This window comes from Talpa occidentalis, unplaced genomic scaffold (genome assembly GCF_014898055.3).
Source record: "Talpa occidentalis isolate TD23 unplaced genomic scaffold, MPIMG_talOcc4v2.1 talOcc4.13, whole genome shotgun sequence".
In the NCBI taxonomy this organism is placed as follows: domain Eukaryota; kingdom Metazoa; phylum Chordata; class Mammalia; order Eulipotyphla; family Talpidae; genus Talpa; species Talpa occidentalis.
Window position 1 is genome coordinate 31,334,216 of NW_023601322.1, and position 20,413 is coordinate 31,354,628.

General features: G+C 34.7%; 1 protein-coding gene across 1 annotated transcript in view; it reads left to right on the plus strand.

Annotated features, from left to right (window-relative positions):
• The window catches only part of CCDC178 (coiled-coil domain containing 178), a 305,310-nt gene that overhangs the window by 56,372 nt on the left and 228,525 nt on the right, over positions 1-20,413 (plus strand). Inside the window, exons 11-16 of the mRNA XM_037508275.2 lie at positions 787-882; positions 1,018-1,154; positions 2,803-2,986; positions 15,751-15,813; positions 17,922-18,083; positions 19,565-19,678. Coding sequence (XP_037364172.1) covers positions 787-882; positions 1,018-1,154; positions 2,803-2,986; positions 15,751-15,813; positions 17,922-18,083; positions 19,565-19,678 — 756 coding nt within the window. The remainder of the gene's footprint in view (positions 1-786; positions 883-1,017; positions 1,155-2,802; positions 2,987-15,750; positions 15,814-17,921; positions 18,084-19,564; positions 19,679-20,413) is intronic.

The following is a 20,413-nucleotide window of genomic DNA, read 5'->3' on the forward strand; positions in this document are numbered from 1 at the left end:
ATTTTGTCTTCATTCCTAGGTTAATGTCTGATTCATTTTAGTTAATTTTGTATATATTGTGTGAAGTAGGAACCAAATTAAATCTTTGCATGAGAATATTCATGCAAAACTGCACTTTTTTTCCCCACTGAGTTATCTAGACACCTTTGTTGAAAGTCAATTGGCCATTGACATTATATGTTTATTGTTGACATTATCTATTCATATTTATTATCATAATAGTAAAATTTGGTTTCATTATTCAATTGCTTATAACTAAACTTTCATAAAACATGATTACTAACAGTGCTGATAAAAGATAGACTTATTGTTGAATTCAGTGGGCATGCGTTCAGCATTTTGTGACTATTTGATATTTCCTGTGGGTTCTTTATAATTGTATAATTTTTGCATGTACTATCTTAAAACTATGGAAATATGTAGAAATTTATTATATAACTTTTATGTTCAATACTGGCCATATTCATCATTCTACCCTTAATTTGTTGTGGTGGTGAATCATGTTTTAAAATTTTCTAAATGTTTAGCATAACTGAAAACCATTCTGCTTTATCATGATTAATTTCTCATTGGAACACAATTAGACTTGATTTGCTATATGTTATTCAGAATATTCAGTTTTTGTAAGTTTAAATTAAAGCACCATGTTACTATTTTATACTATTTTAATCAATATTTAACCATTTATGGTAGTTGCATAAATGGCACCTCTATTACTTAATCTATGAAAAGAAAAGATGTCAAACTCCATAATTCATTTATTTTTTGTCTATATTTTTTTCTTAGCTAAATGATTTAAAAAAAGTTTATGAACAACTAGCTTGGAAGAAAAAAACATCTGAAAATGACTATGTGCAAAAACTTACTGATTTTTATACCATGGTACGTAGATCTTTCCCTATTTCCCATTAGAGCTACATTCTCTTTTCCTAAATATTGACTCATACAACTAATTTTATTATTACATAATATTTTGAGATGCTAAATCATGTGTGAATTATTCTTTTTTTCATAAAGCAAAAGATATGGAATATTGAACTTTCTAATATTGCAAAAGATTATTCAAATGTTTTAGTAGCATATAATCAATTAATGGAAGAAAACAGAAAAATTGAGCTTGATGTTGAAAACATAACAGCTTATATCAGTACCAGGTAATTCTGAAATTATAAATTTCTATTCTTATATAGCATATCTAATAATATGTAGACTATAATAAATATCTTCATTTTGTTTTTCTGTTCTCCAATCACCTGTTTGTTAAGTAGACCCTGAGTCTGAGTAGTGTCTTGCAACTGAGTACACAGGTGAGAACCCACAGACAGTGATCTGTCTTCCACCTTGGGCACTGTTCCTTGACACTGTTTTAGTATGAATTTTTTTTTTAAAGATTTATTTTATTTATACAAGAACCAGGGTATAGGCCAGATGCACGGGAGGGTGAGAGGATTCACCAGAGACAGAGCGGGGAACAGAACAGGCAGACTGATGAAATACACTGCTGAGGGGAGCAGCAGGCGAGGCAGGAGAGGTCTGCTTCACCATGTGGGATTCTCGGTGGCCGGCCGGGATGGAACCCGCACTGCAGAGGCTGTGGACAGCTTCATAGCGCTGTGCTCAACTGCCTGAGCCACCAGGGGAGGCCCTCTGTTTTAGTATGAATTTTGTACTGTTTTAAAAAGAGCTCTGATCTTACTCCCTGCTTTTTTTTTATTTCTTTTATCATTTACCCAAGTCACCTTCCCCTTAATCCTAGGTTCTTTTTTTTTTTTTTGCCTTTAATCTAAAAATAATAGCAACAGAGTTTTAAGCAAGCCACTGATACCCATAAGTCTAGTGAGTACCCCTATGAAAATTCCCCAAATTCAGATTGCTATATATTCCAAAATTCCACTAGAATACCATTTCTTTATTTGATGCCATTCTCAACTGTTATTCTCTTTGAATAAGTTACATAATTAACTCAGTATATAATTTTCATATATAGTTCATTTTTAAAATGGTAACATTAAAAGGTAGATGCCTTATCATTACAAACTCAGTTCAGTATTCTGTTCACACAAATAAGATCTTTTGGTGCTGGTGATGATGGTATATGATTGTTTATTTTGTAGTATCTGTGTATAATTTGATACATTTTTTTCTCAAATAATCCATCATCCTTTATAAGTGGAATCAACATTTGGGACATTTCACTTCAGCAAATGTTTTCACTTGATTGCTTATTCATATGACAGGCAGGTTTCAGTAACCTAACTCAAGGAAAATAAACTTGATTATTATGGCTTTGTAATATGGTTTGAAATAAGGAATGTGTTACTTCTAACTTTATTTCTCTTTATCAAGATTGCTTTGGCCACTTTGGGTTTTTGTGGTTTCACACAAATATTAAGACTTATTTTCTCTATCTATGAAAAGAGCCATTGGAATTTCGATAAGGGAGTACATTGAATTTTTAGATTGCTTAGGGCACTATGGACTTTTATTATTTCTTCCAATCCATGAAAACATGATTCTTTCTATTTGTTTGTGTTTCTTAATTTATTTCATCAATGTCTTAATGTTAGTGTACAGATTTTTCACCTCCTCAATTAAATTCATTCTAAAGTATATTATTTTTTGATACTTTTGTAAATGGGATTATTTCTTTTTCAGATACTGTATTGTGCACAATAAAATTTTATATAGTGATTTGATTTTATATTCTGCAAATTTAATGAATTATCTATTATTAAATACATTTTCCTTACTACATACTTTTCTTTGAATAACCACCTCGAATTTTCACTTTATTTTTCACAGTGTAAAGAAAAAAGCAATACTTGAGACTGATATACAATCTTTGATAAGACTGAAGCAAAAACATGACAATTATCTTAAATATATATACAGGGAAGGTTATCACATTGGTGCTATTTACCACCTAATCAAATTTAAAACAGAGGAACTAGAAGAGAAAATAGCAGACGTGAGAAGAAAATACAAGGTTTGTATCTCTGTGTTCATAGTTATGAAAAGGTTAATTAACCTGAATTTTATTGATTGAATATGGTTAGTTGGATTTATGGTATCTTATTTTATCATTTTTTTGAAAAGTCTGAAAGATAACACACTGAATTGTTCCCTAGTGGCAGAAGACTGAGATGGAGTATTGTGGGGGCAGGGGACCTTAATAATATCTTCAGTATATTTTAAATTAAGCTATTTTATTTTTCATATAAATATATTCCTCACCATCATCCCTTCTATACCTCGTTCCTTTCTCTCCCCTGTTCTTCTCAACCTTGGAACCCTTTCTGTGCTGATCGATGTGCAGTTAAGGGTCACCTGCATATCTCCTGCTTTCTCTGAAGGATCTGGGACCTGAGGCTGAGCAGCATCCACCTGGGCTATCCACAGCAGCTGACTTTGAGGGACAACTCCTGAGCAGCAGGGTTTGGGTTTTATAGGATAGATAGATAGATAGATAGATAGATAGATAGATAGATAGATAGATAGATAGATATAGTAAACGCTACAGCAGTTAGGAGAAGGGCCGGCCAGGCTGGACACCCTTCAGGCACAGCAGAGCCTCCCGGAGCAGCTCCCCCACAGGTGGAGTCAGGGCAGGCAGGACACACCACGGGGCTGGCGTTGAGCCCTGAGCTGGTTTTGAACACCTACCGTGTGGAAGCTCCCACTGCATAGTCAGGCTCCAGCTTGCATAGTCAGGCACCAGTTAAGTCTCGGAAACAGCTGATGTGGAAAGTGGATGAATTAGGTGTGGAAGGTCGATATCCTGAGGGGGTCCACGCAGGCCTGAAGCAGGCTTGTGAGACCTCACGCAGCTCGGAAGAAGCTTCGGAGCGAGACTCTGGCCTCGGGAGGAGACCTCGGCTTCCCGAGACAGGTCGGCCCAGCAGAAGACAGACCTCGGCTCCCGCGCCCTCGGGTCTGAGCTTCCGGAGACCACAGACGCGGCTTCCGGAGGCGCCGGGCTCGGCCCTGGAGACGCGGCGCCCGTGTACAGCCTCCCCGCGGCCGCGGGTTACCTGGTGCCACCTGCTCCAGCCTCCTTCCGAGGGACCATCTTGGTCCCAACACCATCTTGCACGAGCAGCTTTTGGATTCCTGGACACTATCTGGGGTAGGACAGCCCGCCATTTGGGTGGTAGAAACATTTTACTCTCCCGCCCCCCAATTCACCCCTATTGTCAATAAAATCTTGTACCTGGAGATTGTGCAGTGGCTTACAAACATTAAGCACACAGGTGAGAAACTCACAAACTGTTATCCTCCAAACTCTGCTCTCATTCACACTAGTTTTTGTGCTTAGCTTTATTAAATTGTCTGCTCTGTAAGCGTCCAGTATTTGTTTTCATCATCCTGACTTGCTGTACTGCACGTAATTCTCTCAGACTCCTTCCATTTTGTTGAAAATGCCCACAGTTCATCTCTCATTTTGGCTGAGTAGTATTCCGTAGTGTGAATATATTACTTCGTCCAATCATCTATTGATGGATATTTTAGGCTGGTTCCATGTCCTAGTTATTGCCAATAATGCTGCAGTGAACACTGTAGAATTCATGGTTTTTCTGCATTCATAGTTTCAGTTTCTTTGGATGAAGGCCCAAAAGTAGGATTGCTAGGTCATACGGACTTCCATTTTTAATTTTTAAAGGAAAATCCAGATTGCTTTTCAAAATATTTGCAACAGTTTTCATCTCCACCAACAGTGTAAAAGGGTGCCTATTTTTTCCTGCATTTTTTCCAACACCTGTTTTTGGAGGTTTTTTTTTTTTTTTAAAGATTTATTTATTTATGCATACAAGAGCTGAGGTACAGGCCAGAGATGGGGGGGGAGGGGTGAGAGGATTCACCAGAGACAGAGTGGGGAACAGAACAGATGGATCTAGTGAAATACACTGCTGAGGGGAGCAGCGGGTGAGACAGGAGGGGTCTGCTGTACCATGTGGGTAGCTCCCTGGCCTGGCCGGGGATCGAGCTTGTGCTGCAGAGGCTGCGGATTGCTTCATAGTGCCGTGCTTAACCCCTTGTGCCACCAGGGAGGCCCAGAGGTATTTTTTAATATGTGCTATTCTCAGGGTTTTGAGATGGTATCTCGTGATTTTCAACCTGCATCTCTTTTATTGGAAGCAATTATGAGCATTTTTTTCAAATGGCCATTTGCCTTCTTGATATCTGGTTTGATGAATTGTTTGCTTATATCTACTGTCCATTTATTAATTTGGTTGTTTATTTTTATTGTTGAATTATGTGACTTTCCATATATCTTGCTTAGTAATCCTTTATCAGTTACATATTATGTGAGTATTTTCTATTCATTATGGTGTTTCTTAAATCTTCTTGTATTTTCTTTTCTCTATATAAAAAGTCTTTAACTTGAAGTAATCCCAATTGTTTATTTTTGCTTTTATTTTCCTTTCCATGAAGAATGAGCCATAAAAACATTTATGTTGTTGATATCAAAAAACGTATCACCAGTGTTCTCTTTTACATTTTTTATTGTTGCAGGTCTTATTTCTAAATCTTTAACCCATTTGGAGCTTATTTTTGTGCATGAAGTTAGTGAGTGATTGATTTTTTATGTGTGGCTTTCCCATTTGTATGATAAAGTATCATTTTTATGTGTGGCTTTCCTGTTTGTATGATAAAGTATCATACAAACATGCTTTATCATACATAGATTAGATTCTGGTACATATGTGGGTTTATTTCTGGGCTTTCAATTCTAGTCTGTTGATTCACATGTCTGTTTTTGTGCCAATACCATACTGTTTTTAGTGCCGTTGCTTTGTATAGTAAAGTTTGAAAACTATCACTGATATTTTTATGGGGATTATGTTAAATTTGTGTATCATTTTAGGTAGGATAGTATTTTGATTATATATATTGAATCTCCCCGCCCCCCACCATGAGCAAGGATATCCTTCCATCTCCTTATGTTACTATCTAAATCCGTAAATAATCCTTATATAATATCTTGCAGTTGTCCTTGTATAGTCTTACCTCCTGAATTATGCTAATTCTGAAGTATTTATTCTTTTTGAAGCCATTACAAATGGAATCATTTTCTTAATACATTTTTCTTCTAGGTTTTTTTTAATATATAAAAAAACTTTGTCTTTTTGTATGTTGACTTTGTTATCTGCCACTTTGCTATAATCATTTGTTGTTTCTAAAACTTTTAGATGGATTTTTAAAATGATTTTTCTATATATAATATCATATCTGCAAATAGTAATGATTTTACTCTTTAGATCACTTTTGCTTTACCCCACAGATCCTGGTAGCTCAGAGCCTCATTTTCTTTTATCTCAAGGTATTTTTTGTTTCTTCTTTAATTTCCTTTTTTCCCCCAATGACTATTAAGCAGCACATTGTTAAGTCTCCAGATATTTATCGTTTTTCCTGATCTCCTATAGTTGATTTCTAACTTTATAACATTATAAAGATATTTGATATGATTTCAGAGAGATATTTGATATGATTTTCATCTTTGTAGTCTTATTTATCTTTTTGATAAAATCATTACTGATAAATCAGGAGGAAATAACTTCTCTTTAGAGACCAAACCTGCATAGATGAAAAATGGTAATCAATATGCCTATTGAACACTTTTGTTTACATTTTGTTATTACCCCCTTAAACTACCTGGATCACCAAAAGAGTAGTATTCTGTTCAGTCTCATAATACAAAACTAATGTATAATAGTTCCTCCCTATAGTAGTTAGCAGGGTTACTGGAAAGTGCCCTTGAATCTCATTCAATGTAAGTAAAGGGAGTTCTTATTGTACATCAGGTCTACTTGTTATTAGATTCCAGAGCACCAAGCAATTAGAATTCTACAGTGTTGTAAAAACAAATGTTGATAAGTTTCAAACCTATTCCTAAGTGACAGATGCTGTTTCACGTACAACTCACAAAGTCAGCTTCATTTTACCACTCTTGAGGGACCACTCTACAAGGCTTGATATTACATCCTGGGTTTTTACTAAAGCTTGGGAAAGTAATTCCAAAATTGACCACTGCTTCTTGATCCAAAGCAATGATAGAGGTAGTTATATTGTTTAAATACTCCTATATACTTCATTTATCCTAGATTTCAGGACTAAGAAAAGGCTTTTTTTGATAAATTTATATTCCTTCTCATTAATAACTAGGCAGTATCTCTTGTTTAAATAGCCCAAAAGCTCACTTATGCAATACATTTCTAGCATGGTCACACTACTTTATCCCACTGTATGTTCTATGTTTATATGTTTGATAATTTTTTACTTTTTTTTAATTTCATATATCACTGTTTACTACTGCCACCTTAAGAAAACAGCTTTCCTCCTAAGTTTTTATCACTGGTATTAAAAAAAATGTATTGAACTAACTTGATTTACAATGTTATATAGATATCAAGTGTACAAATACTGTACATTTGACATCACAATGTGCTTCATTGGGATCCTTTCCAAAAGTCTAGTTTCCATCTTTCCTACATTTGAAGTACTTTACCCTTTTTACCACCCCCAACTTCCCATTCCTTCTGATGACCACAATTCTCTTGGCAGAATCTAAGAGTTTATTTGTTCATTTACTTTATTTCTTTATACTCTAAGTTTTTGCTTTATGGTTACTATGGGGTTCAGACATAACTTTCTATTTATATGACATTCTGGTTGGATTGATAGCTAAATTTGAACATATTCCAAAACTTTACATTTTTTCTTCCCACTGTGCTTTATATTTTTGATGTTTCATTTTATATCTTTATCTTATATGTATCCTTTAGCTAATTATCTGTCTTTAGTTAATTTTACTAGCATTTTTGTGTTTTTCCTCTGTGCTTCCTTTATAAGTAATTGATCCTCAAGTAATAGTTCTAGCCTCTCTAGTTTCTCCTATCCTTCTCTGATTCCAATAGTGCAAATATTATCCTTCTTGATGTTCCAGAATGACATTTGCTCTTAGACTGCTGTATTATATATTTCAATTCCATTATTGAATTGTTCAAGTCTGTAACATCCATTTGGACCTTTTTGAAATTACCTGGCCCATCTATTCTTCTCCCAAGTTTGGGGAGAAACTTTATAACCACTACTATGAACTCTTTGTGAGGTAGTTTGCTTATCTCTGTCTCTTTAAAGTCATTCCCCACCCCCCTTTTTTCCCCCTTACTCTTGCATTTGGAATCTGAAACTGTTCCTTTGCCTCCCAGTTCTGCCTGATTGCTGTATTTGCCTCCAAGTATTAGACAATCTGCCTGTCCTGGTAATACAGTGGGAAAAGACATGAATTTTAAATACACAAATTTCTCAGTAATAATAGCTTAACTCTAAGTTTAAGCATTAATTGCAAATTCATTCAATTTTGAATTTAAATATAATGGGACTTATTTTTCTCATTGTTAGGAAAAATATTAGTAGATTGACTCTATGAAGGATAACTTTAATCTCTGGATCTAAAAAGGAATGCAGTGAAAAGTCACAATGCATATCTTTGGATTTGTAAATTCAGGTTATTCAATTTTATTTTTCAAATGTAAAAATGTTTCTTACATATATATTTTAGAAAATTTTCATATCTATATATGAATTTCATAAAAGGAAGGAATAAAGTTCTTGTGTTTATTTTTAGGTAGAACTAAATCTGGCAACCACCTGGACTTCCCTTGTTCTGGTCACCAGAAAGTACCCTCAAAATGCACAGCCAGAACTTCCCTCATCCATCACTAATTTGGTCCAGCCCAGTTATTTGTAGTGATTCCAAATTTTGCTTTAAAATTGTAATTCTTAATTTTAAAGTCTCTCTGTTTTTCGGGTCTCAGACCTTATATAATGAGTTCAACTTTTTTCTCAGTGCCCCTTCTGCCACTGGAACTACAACTGATACTACTTTTTTGATTCTGAGCTAGATATATTTATATATAATGTTCCCTTTTTCTCTTTAAAATAGGGATTCCAGACATACAGCAGGAATATTCCATATACTATACACTCATCAGCTTTCTTTTGTCCTCATGCAAGTCTCTTCCAGTAGAATAGCTCTCTGCTGCCACCTTCTGGTTTCTGACTGCTAAAGCCAGGCAACAGGTCAAAGGTGATGGTTTTAATGCAGGCTCTTCCCAGCATCTGGGGTGCGGTCACGCCTTCAGCCTTGGCTTCTTTTAAGCGCAAGTGATGATTTAATTTCTTTAATTCGTTTTCTAGAAAATAAGAATTGAGCAGTTGTGAGAAGTATGGCGCACAGAGACTGTGTTATCTATCACCTAGCCCTTTACAGAAAAAGCTTGCTGACCCTGATCTAAAGAATACTGATACAGCAAAGATAGGGAGCAGTGACAGATTTTTTTTAATGAGGAAAAGTACAAAGAAGGAATAAGAGTGGAAGAAGTTACCCTCCCCGAAAGGAGAGTGAGCTTATTGAAAATGTGACCCTGCCTCAGTGAATGGTACTTAAGCAACCACTGCCAGGTGCTAGAGAAACTTCATGGGTGTTGAATGGAGTTTCTGGGCAGAGACTGTAAGGTGAATGTGTAATTGATTTCCCCACAGGCCAGCTGACAGCAGTTCTGTAGGAAGAAGGAGAAAATAACCAGAACAAACAAGGATATGAAGCTCTTGTTACAAAGTCATATTACCCCTCTACTGCCCTCTATTGATAAACCCTCATTTTACTCCAGCTGGCAACAGAAAACTTTTTTTCAGAGCTAGCTCTAGTATCTATTCTTAGATTTAAAGAGTGGATTTAAATAGGCAACGATTAATAACTGCAACGGATATATAGTCCACATGAACATTTCTTTAATTCACTTGATTGCTGTATGTAATTAGCACCATGGACTACATTTATCTGTTACAGGCTTAAGTCTTTTATCTTAAAGAGTCATCTACTTTAAAAACTCCTTTCATTGCATTGACTTTTTTTTTTTTAAGTCTAGGCCATTTACTTTGCAGAATTTCTTTTTTTTTTTTTAAAGATTTATTTATACATACAAGAACTGAGGTGCAGGCCAGAGTTTTGGGGGGTGAGAGGACTCACCAGAGTGGGGAACAGAACAGATGGATCTACTGAAATACACTGCTGAGGGGAGCAGCGGGCGAGTCAGGAGAGGTCTGCTGCGCCACGTGGGTCACCTCCCTGGCAGAGGATCGAACTTGTGCTGGAGTGGCTGTGGTGAGCCTCATAGGTTGCCTCTTAACCCCTTGCGCCACCAGGGAGGCCCCCAGAATTTCTTTTAATATATTTATCTTTTTTTTTTTGGTGATTAGATTCAGGTTAGCCACTTTTGGTAAGCATATTACATTGCTAATATTGGGTCAGTGAAATATCACAAAACACATGTTTATCTCATTGCTAGTGTGAGTAAATTTGATCACTTGGTTAAAGTGATGGCCAACAGATGTATCCGTTTTCCAAATATAATTAATAAGTACTCAATTGAGTGGTATTTTAAGAAATATGCAACTGTTTCTAAAAATGTGCACCCAATGTTCTTGACATATTTAATGATTAATGAATGATTATTGGTTGAAACATTGTGTAGGGTAAAGAAAATGTCAGGCTTTTCTGCCCTTCCGCCATCAGGATAGATGATGGATCCTTGTCCTGAATGCATGCCTGATGGCGGGCACCTGGAATAGGGTGTGGGCATAGGTAGATGGGATTCAGCTGAGCTAAGACTGCTTTTAATGGCGGCGTCACGGGGACACCAGCAGCAGCAGTAGCAGCAGTAGAAGCCGAAGCGGAAGCGGAGAAGCAGCAGAAAGAACACCAGAGAGCCCAGATAGAGTGAAGACTTGCTGGGGGCTGGCAGGCTGGCAGGCCTGCCAGCCTGCCAGCCCCCCAGCCAGCACCCCTGCTTGCCATATGCCTGGTGAACCCCCAATAAAAGACCTGCAGAAAACCACTGAGGACTCTGACTCCTCCTTTACCCGGTCTGCATGGGATCAGAAAACCTGCACTGTGGCCGGTCCTGACCTTACACATTGTTAACAGTGTAAAATGGCAACTTTCCTGAGCCTTTCTTTATTCCCTTTAAAATGAATTGATTTGAAAATCTCAAATATCTGGTACAAATGGGGTCATAGGTCATATTCCTGGAAAAGGCAGTCTTCCTCTGTTCTTATTCAGGTACTTTTCTTCCTGTTTTTCCTACCACTTCACCTACCTCCCAACATACAAGGATTGAGATGTTTTACTATGCATCCTGAAGATAGTTTATAAATGAAAATCTGTATGACAATAGTATTTAATGCATCTTAAATTTCTCAGTATATAAAGGCATTTTTTGACTGTTCTATATTTCTTTATTTTCTTATATCTCTGTTAATTTTGGGATAGTATTCGGTTTCCCCCCTCTGGTGTAGTTCCTGTAATTCTCCCACTTCAACCAAATGATCAAATTTACTCACACTAGCAATGAGATAAACCTTGCTGTATGCCTCAGATCTATGGTGAGCTTACAAGTTGTTTTTTTTTTTTTTTTCCATGACACTGTATAGTTTCTCTACATTCCACATATAAGCAAAGCCATCTAATTTTTATCTTTTTTCTTTCAATTTATGCTTACATAGTACCTTCCAGCTCCATCCATATTGCTACAAATGGCATGTCTTTATCTTTTTGATTGCTAAGTAGTGTTACATTGTATATATATATACCACATCTTCTCAATCAGTTCATCTTTTGGGGGGCATTTAGTTTGTTTCTTTATCTTAGCTATTACAGAGAGTGCTGCAGTGAACATAGGTGTATAGGTTTCCTTTCAAATCAGTGTTTTTGTGTCCTTTGGGTAGATTCCTAGGAGTAGAATCACTGAGTCAGAGTAGGTCCACTTTTAGTGTTTTGAGGTACCTCTGCACATCTTCCATAGTGGCTAGACCAGTCTGCATTCTCACCAGCAGTAGGGGGTTCTTTTTTCACCATATCCTCACCAGCATTTGTTGTTTCTGGTTTATTTGATATGGGCCGTTCTCGCTGATGTGATGTGGTATTTCATTTTGTTTTTGATTTGGATCTCTCTGATAATATGTTGAACATTTTTTTTCATATGCCTGTTGGCCATTTGCATTTCTTATTTGGAGATGTCTTTTAAGCTCTTCTGCCCATTTTTTGATTGGTTTGTTTGCTTTTTTTTGTTGAATTGTGTAAGATATTTGTAGATCTTTTATATCAGTGCCTTATTGGTTATATGGTATGTAAATATTTTCTCCCATTCAGTAGGGTGTCTCTTCATTTTGGTTGCTGTCTCTTTTTCTATACAGGAGCTTTTCAGTTTGATATAGTACCAGCTGTCTATCTCCTCCTTCATTTACTTTGCTTCTGGAGATGAGCCCTCAAAGATGTTTCAGAGGTGTGTGTCCTAGAAAGTTTTTCTTATGTTTTTGTCTGTATATTTTATGGTTTCTAGTCTTATATCAAAGGTTTTTATCCATTTTGAGTTGATTTTTATGTATGACTTCAGAGAGTAGTCTATTTCATTCTTTTGCATGTGGCAGTCCAGTTTTCCTAGCTCCATTTACTGAAGAGAATTTCCTTGTTCCAGTGTATATTCCTTGCTCTTTGTTTTCATTTGCACATCCCAGTTGATAAGTGATGATGAACATTTTTTCATGTACCCTTTTGTCATCTCTATGCTTTCTTTGGTGAAGTATCTAATTAGCTCATCTGCTGATTTTTTAGGGGCTGGTTTCTTTTTGTTGAGTTATATTAGTTCTTTCTAGATCTTGGATATCAGCCACTTGTTGGATGTGTGATGTGCAAATATTTTCTTCTGTTTGGTAGGGTGTGTTTTCATTTAATGATAATTTCATTAGATGTGTGAAAGCTTTTCAGTTTGATGTAGTCATATTTGTTTAGTTTTTCTTTTGTTTCCCTTACTATTGAAGTTGAGTCCCCAAAGACATCCCTGAAGCTAATGTACTAAAGTGTTTTGCCTATGTTTTATTCTTTTATGGTTTCAGGCCTCCCATCCAAGTTTTTAATCCATTTTGATTTAATTTTTGTGTATGATGTGAGATAATATTCTAGTTTTTTTCTCTTGCATATGGCTATACATTTTTCCCAACACCATTTGTTGAAGATATTTCCCTTTGTCATGGCTCCACTATTCATATAATTGTTGGTTATTTCTAAGCCCTCAATTCCATACCATTTCTCTTTTTATCACAATATTAAACTGTTTTGATTACCATAGCTTTGTAGTATAATCTGTAGTTTGGGAGTGTGGTACTTTCATTCTTCTCATCAGAATTGCTTTTGCTATTCAACACCTTTCATATTTCCACATATATTTCATCAGACTATGGCAAGTTGGTATTATATTCCCTCCCCATACTGTCCTATGTTCACTGAATTGTGTTTCTTTTGCTGTCTATTTTCCTTTCTCCCCACTCTATGTTGCTCTGTGATATCCAACAGGTATATCAGTTTCCCCCCAAAAACATTAGTGTTGCTGGGTATAGTGTCTATATGATTAACTGTTAGATGATCCTCTTGGCACCAAAGCAAGGAACCTCTGTTGATGCCATCTTGGTCCATCCTTTAGTTCCCTTTTAATTAAATATTTAACAAATCGATTAAACCACATTTTAGCACATTAGAAAAGACAACTACTTTATTTTAAATAATCAAAAAAATATGTCATTGTATAAATTGGTTTGAAATGTAGTTATATCCTTAGGTGAAGTGATTTATTAAAATTATTGATTTCTTTACCAAAAAATAATAATAACAGTACAAAACACAACAAAGCAAAAACAGACAATTATAAACCAGAGACCTACTGCAGGGGAGGAGGAAAAAGAGGGGTGAAAGGGAGGGAGGGAGGAGCACAGGGTACTCTGGGGATGGTGCATGGGTGCCTTGGGGAAGGAAATTCTATGGGGACTCAATTTGAGGAGGTGGGGGGAAGCAAATATTGTCTAAAAAATGTAAAAAGTGATAAATGTTAAAATAAAAAAATAAATAAAAAATTGTTGACTTCTTTACCACCTTTTTATTTCCTTATTTGGAATTGTTCTTTACTTTAGGAGAACATAGCCCCCCCTTTTATTGAAATAACAATGCATTATAATATTATATAAATGTCAGGTTTGCATCACTCAAAATCAACATGTCCCCTTTGCCTTGACTTAACCACCCTCTTTTCTCCTTCCCTTCTGGTAAGGAGTTACCAATACGGTTAATAGAACTATAAGAGTGCTATGTTCTTATAGTATAAAATCTATTTTTATGTATGTATGTATATATGTATATTTTATTTAGTCCATCTATATATTTTCTCTGTAATGCCACATATTAGTGAAATCATGCAATATTTGTCTTACTCCATCTTGTTTATTTCACTAAATGTAATGTTCTGCAAGTTCATCCATGTTGCTGCAAAGGGCAACACGTCATCCTTTTATTGCTAAATAAGTATGCCATTGTGTATGTACCACAATTGCTGAATAGAATAGAAATGAACAGATATTCATTCAGTTGATAGGTACTTAGGTTATTTCTGGTTCTTGGCTATTTTAAATAATGCTGCAATGAACATGGGGTTGCGTATGTCTTCTTGAATTAATGTTTTCATGGTAAATTCCCAGAAGTGGGTTAAATGTATCAAATAGAATTTCTGTTTTTAATTTTTTGCTCTCCATAATGCTTTCCATAATGGGTGCATCAATTTACATTCCCACCAGCAGTGTATGAGGGCCCACTTAATTTCCATATTTTTTGTAACCCTTGTGTATTTTGTGGTTTCACATTTTACATCCATGTGTTCAACCTATCTTGAATTACTTTTGGATAGTGATCTAGTTTCATGCTTTTACATGTGACTGTCCATTTTTTCCAAGACCCTTTATTGAAGGGTCTTTCCTTGCTCCATTGTATGACCTTGGCTGCTTTGTTGTAAATTACTTTTCCATATATGTGTGTTTTTATTTCTGGACTTAGGAGAACATAATTTTCATGGATTTTTGTACTGAGAAAAGGAAGAACTGTAGGAGACATTTCTTCTTATATTGTTTTTATAAACTCTGGGATATGATGAGGGATTCAGTAATGAAAGGGATATTGGAGACATTTCTGGACCTCCATCTTTTCTCTTTGCCAAGCTATACATCCCTTTTGAATCTAAATCCAACCCCACTCCTCTCTCAAATAAAGCTTTCCAGATATAATTCTGAAGCAAAAGGAACTTTGAAATATTTTCCTATCTGGCCAGATGATACTGTAAAGTACAACTATGAAGAATTTAAGACTATCCAAGTAACAGAAAGATAATTTTTTTCATAATTAACTTTCAGAGAATTTTTTTATAAAAAGAAAAAAAGCAAATAAGGAATTGTCTAATTAACAGGAGAACCTGATTAATGTTGTAAACTTCAATTGTATCTAATATTGTGTCTATTGTATCTAGTATTCAAGTTTAAATATGTTAATACTGGAAAGTAATATCAAAATGAACTTATAGTTCATAAAAGAGTAATTGAATGCTGTCTAGATGTTCCTTTTTGATTACTTTGATATTTTAGCTCAGAACTATGAAGTACAAAGTGAATTAAGTAGAAATTCTGTGTTTAATTTGCTAGTTTGTGTCACTCAATAACTTTGCCTCAAATAACATCAAGGTAATACTCAATTTATAATGAATATTTTGCTCTTTACTATATTTAATATGTATCTTGTGTTAGCATTGTCTTTAGAAATGTTTTTGATATTCAATAATGTAAACCTTTTATTTTTTTTTTTTTAATAATGTATAGGGTAGAGAAGACTTTATGAAAAGCTTCATTCGAGGTATAGTGGCCAATGGAATAGCACTTCAGGTAATCCCAACTTGGTTTTAATGTTTTATTCTTCCTTTCATTTGCATTTTACTTAGCATTTTAAATTTGCCTGTAATGAGGCATCTTTTCACTACTTGGTTTGCAAGCCAGCAGTTTTCACTCTGTAGCTGATGACAGTTGCCCTCTGTGTACAACTAGCAGTGTCTGATCATGCATAAAGAAACTGACCTCCCATACACATATCTCATTTTGTGGCTTAATGGGAATTTCTGCCAGTTTAGTAAAAGGGCAGTAGGCTTTTAATCCTAAGTGTCTCTTTAGTTTGCTTTGTGATGATGTTATGTTTTCTTTACTTTTAGTGTCTTTCAATTGAGTTTATTTAATACTGAAAGAAAAATATGCTACGATATTTCTACATATAAATTTTAAAATTAAAGCATGATAGCTAGCAAAATAATTTTTTAAAATATATCTTTGCCACTTATTCTTTGGAACTCAGGTTGGGTACTTTGATTCCTGGCATGTTTCTAAATTGCCTCTCTTTAAGAAATACATAAATATTTGAAATTATTATTATAAGAAAATTAAGTCAAGAGGCTAAAAATATGTTTTTTAAAACTTCTTTAAGATTATATGTATCTCTGGTTCACTTTACAGCAGACATAAATTCTGTGATTACTTCATTAGGAAATTTGACATTTTCAAGCATATAAATGGAATGTGTATTTTTCTTACATATGCATGGAAATATACATATGCATGGAAATATACAGCCATTCTAAATTTATACATATATATTTTTAAATTGCTAAATCTTCCCACCCCTTTTGTGTGATATTTTATTATTAACTTCTTATTCATCATTTTTATTTAGTCTTAGATTTGTATCTATGTCTACATATAGATATATAGTCTATTTTTATTTATTTTCCTACATCATTGTTCTTCCTTCAGGTGTAGTCCCCATAGTTCTCCCACCACCATAGCACCCATGAACTTTCACCATAGTCCCTTGTGCTCTTCCCTCCCCCATTTTGACCACTCTCCTTCCCCCTCCCTTGCCATTTCCTGCAAGTCTATGGTCAGCTTGCAGGTTTTGTCTTTTTCCTGCCCCTTTGTTCCTATGTGCCACCTCTAAGTGAAATCATTCAATACTTTTTCTTTTTCCTTTTGGCTTATTTCACTTAGCATAATACCTTCAAGCTTTATCCAGGTTGCTGCAAATGGCATGAGTTTATCATTTTTGATTGCTATAGTGTTCCACATCTACATCTTCTTGATCCATTCCTCTCTTTTGGGGCATTTAAGTTGCTTCTATGTCTTAGCTATTGCAGATAGTGCTGAAATAAACATAGGAGTGCAGGCTTACTTTCTATTAGTGTTTTTGTGTCCTTTGGGTAGATTCCTAGGAGTGGAAGTGCTGGTTCACAGGTAGATCCACTTTTAGTGTTTTGAGGTACCTCCACACACCTTCCCACAGTGGCTGGACCAGTCTGCATTCCCACCAGCGTGTAAGAAGTTTCCTTTTTCTCCACATCCTTGACAGCATTTGTTGTTTCCAGTTTTTTTTTTTTTCTTTGTTTTTTTGTTTTTTTTTTAATATGGGCCATTCTCACTGATGTGAAGTAATATCTCATTGTGGTTTTGATTTGGATTTCCCTGATAATAAATGATGTTGAACATTTTTTCATATACCTGTTGGTCATTTGCATTCTTGTTTGGAGAAGTGTCTTTTTAGTTCTTCTGCCCATTATTTGCTTCGCTTTGGTGAGTTGTATAAGCTCTTTGTAGATTTTTGATAGAAGTTCCTTTATCGGTTGCACAGTATACACATATTCTCTCCCAAGGAATTACATTATTTTAATGTTTGTTGTTAGTGTGTTCTCTAAGTTTGTTATCCTCTAATACTTACTTTAAAGTACTTGATTTTTATTATCTATTATATTTTTTCTTTCATTTTTTTCAATAATAATTTTCTGCCTTTAAAATGTGCTATAGTTGTACTAACTGCATTTTTGTGATGACTTTTTAAAAATGTTTCAAGTAACAGTACACAGTATTGTTTGGCACAGATAGTGGCTCAGTAAATGTTTAGGTACTTAATAGCTAAATGAATTGTTTTGTTTTTTTTTTTTTTTTTCTGCCAGAAAAAACTGGTTGCCATTCAAGATGATCAGGCACTTGAAAAGGACGCACTTCGGAAACAGAAGTCAACATATATCCTAATGCTGGAAGAAATAGAGCGACCTTTGTTTCAGCTGGAACAGGATGCTATCAAAATCAAAACTATCTACAACGAACATTATAATGTAAGCGCTTGTAATTAATTCAAAAATAAATTTACAGAAATATTTAGGCCAGTGATTCATGTATGTAATTATACATTACTACCTGGAAAATTATGATTTCACAAGGGAAGACATAAAAGCATGGACAAATATTACCTGAAACCCCATACTCCACATTGGAACATGGTTAGGAAAAGTAGTTTGCAAATGGGTGAGCAGTGATTTATCTGGCATGATTGCCTATTTTGATAAACTTAGGTCAGAGCCTTCACTGCTTGTTAATAAAATGCTAGAGCTATGTTTACTCAAATATAAAATATAAAGCATCTTGACATTTTCATGGAAAATTTTTGATGCATGTAGGAGAAGTGAAGACAGCTAATGTGAAAAATAAAGCAAATGTTGATAAAATATTTTCAAAACAACAAGTTTATGTCAGTAACTGATGTTACTAGCCCTTCCCAAAGAAAAATTTAGTAGAAAAATATGTATACATAATGTCATTAGTCTTTTAGAGAAGTAGAGGGTGTGGTAAGAGTTATATATTCTTGTCTTTAGCTGTAGAGAGGACATTCATTTGGGTCATTCTGACAGCTGGATTTTTTTCTTTACAAATAATATAAATATATTCTTAGTCTTTATTTTTTTAAATTTCCTTGTTTAAAAAATTTGTGATTTCAAAATATTGCCATTATGAAAGTTTATTTTGATCTTCAAAGCTTGCTTATGAAATAGGAGTTTATTTGTATCACAAACTTGAGAAAACTTGTGCCTAAAAACATTAAGCAAGTTGTATACAGTATTAAAGCATGGAAACAATCTTAGTATATTACCCTACTTGAGGCTGCTAAATGCTTTTTAGTACCTATCTAGTGAATATATAATTAGCACTATCACTTAACAAGATCAGTGTTTTTAATATTGTTATATTAATGATGGAAATACATTAATTGCTTTGAAAACCTGATTTAAAGTATTTGTTTTTGATAGTAAATTTGAGAAAAAATGAATGGCTTTTATCTCCATTGATTTTTTTAAAAGCCAGTGTTTCATACCTTCTTCTAGCCCAGTAATCATTTTTGTTTTTATTATATTTAATGGTTCATGCATTACAAGAATGATTAACATAATATAAACTCTGGAAAAAATAAGTTTTTACATACTTTCTGTAATGAGTAATACTAATTTATATTTGGAGTTTTAATTTTGGTTAAGATGTTTTAAATGTGAAGAAAATTTAAAATTTCTAAGTGAGCTTACTGATTTTTCTTACTTAACTAAACTTGACTAGATGGTGTGTTTCTTAGGTAACTCAAACTAAATATTGGGATTGTACACAATCCATTCCATAGTGCGTTTCTGTAATTCATATTTAGGTGTCTTTCCCTTTATACAAAAATAAATAATGTTATTATAAAAATAGTCTCTTGGGAACTATTTGGATTAAAGCAAGATCATTGTATAGTAAAGTCTGCATATTCTAATATCTGAATGTCTTTTAGAGATTGCGTGATATAATTAAGAAGCGACACACCATTAAAAAAAATGTGGAAAGAACAAAGAAACAATTGCGGAAAAGGGGGAAGAAAACCCGTGATGCACTAATGTTAGCTGAGGTAAGAAATTTAATATAGAACATAGTTTCAAATTTCCAATCCTTTTATGCCAATGAAAACTATTCAAGCCACTTTAGTTTTAGGTGTTTGCCTCATATTTCTAATTGCCCGAACACGTCCATTCTGGATGTGTGGGTGCACACACACTCACAGAGTCTTTGTCTTTTTTTCTCTCTTACCGTGTCTTTCTCACTGGTATACACCACCCCCCACCCCTCACCATTACTTTCCCTAAAAGTAGACATAGGAACTTGTAGTGAATAAAATATTGCTGTGTTTCTACACAGGAGAACCAATTTACAGATATAAATATTGCTAATATTTGACATCTAAAATTTATCCTCAATTTGGTAGGTAAAAAGCATTAAAAAATGACTGTACATTAGGAGAGCTAACGAATTAGAAATATTTACTCCCTTCAAAGTCTCATATCTAACATTCTGTTTTTATACTGTCATTTGGAGATGGGAAAGTAAAAATAGTGTGCGTTGTCTTTAACTTGCTATAATCAATATATTTATTTTTATTCATTTCTGTGTTTTTTTTTTTTAAAGATTTATTTATTTATACAAGAACCTGGGTACAGGCCAGATGTGTTTGTGGGAGGGTGAGAGGATTCACCAGAGTGACAGAGTGGGGAACAGAATAGGCAGACTGACTGAAAAACACTGCCGAGGGGAGCAGCGGGCGAGACAGGAGAGGTCTGCCGTGCCATGTGGGTATCTCTGTGGCCAG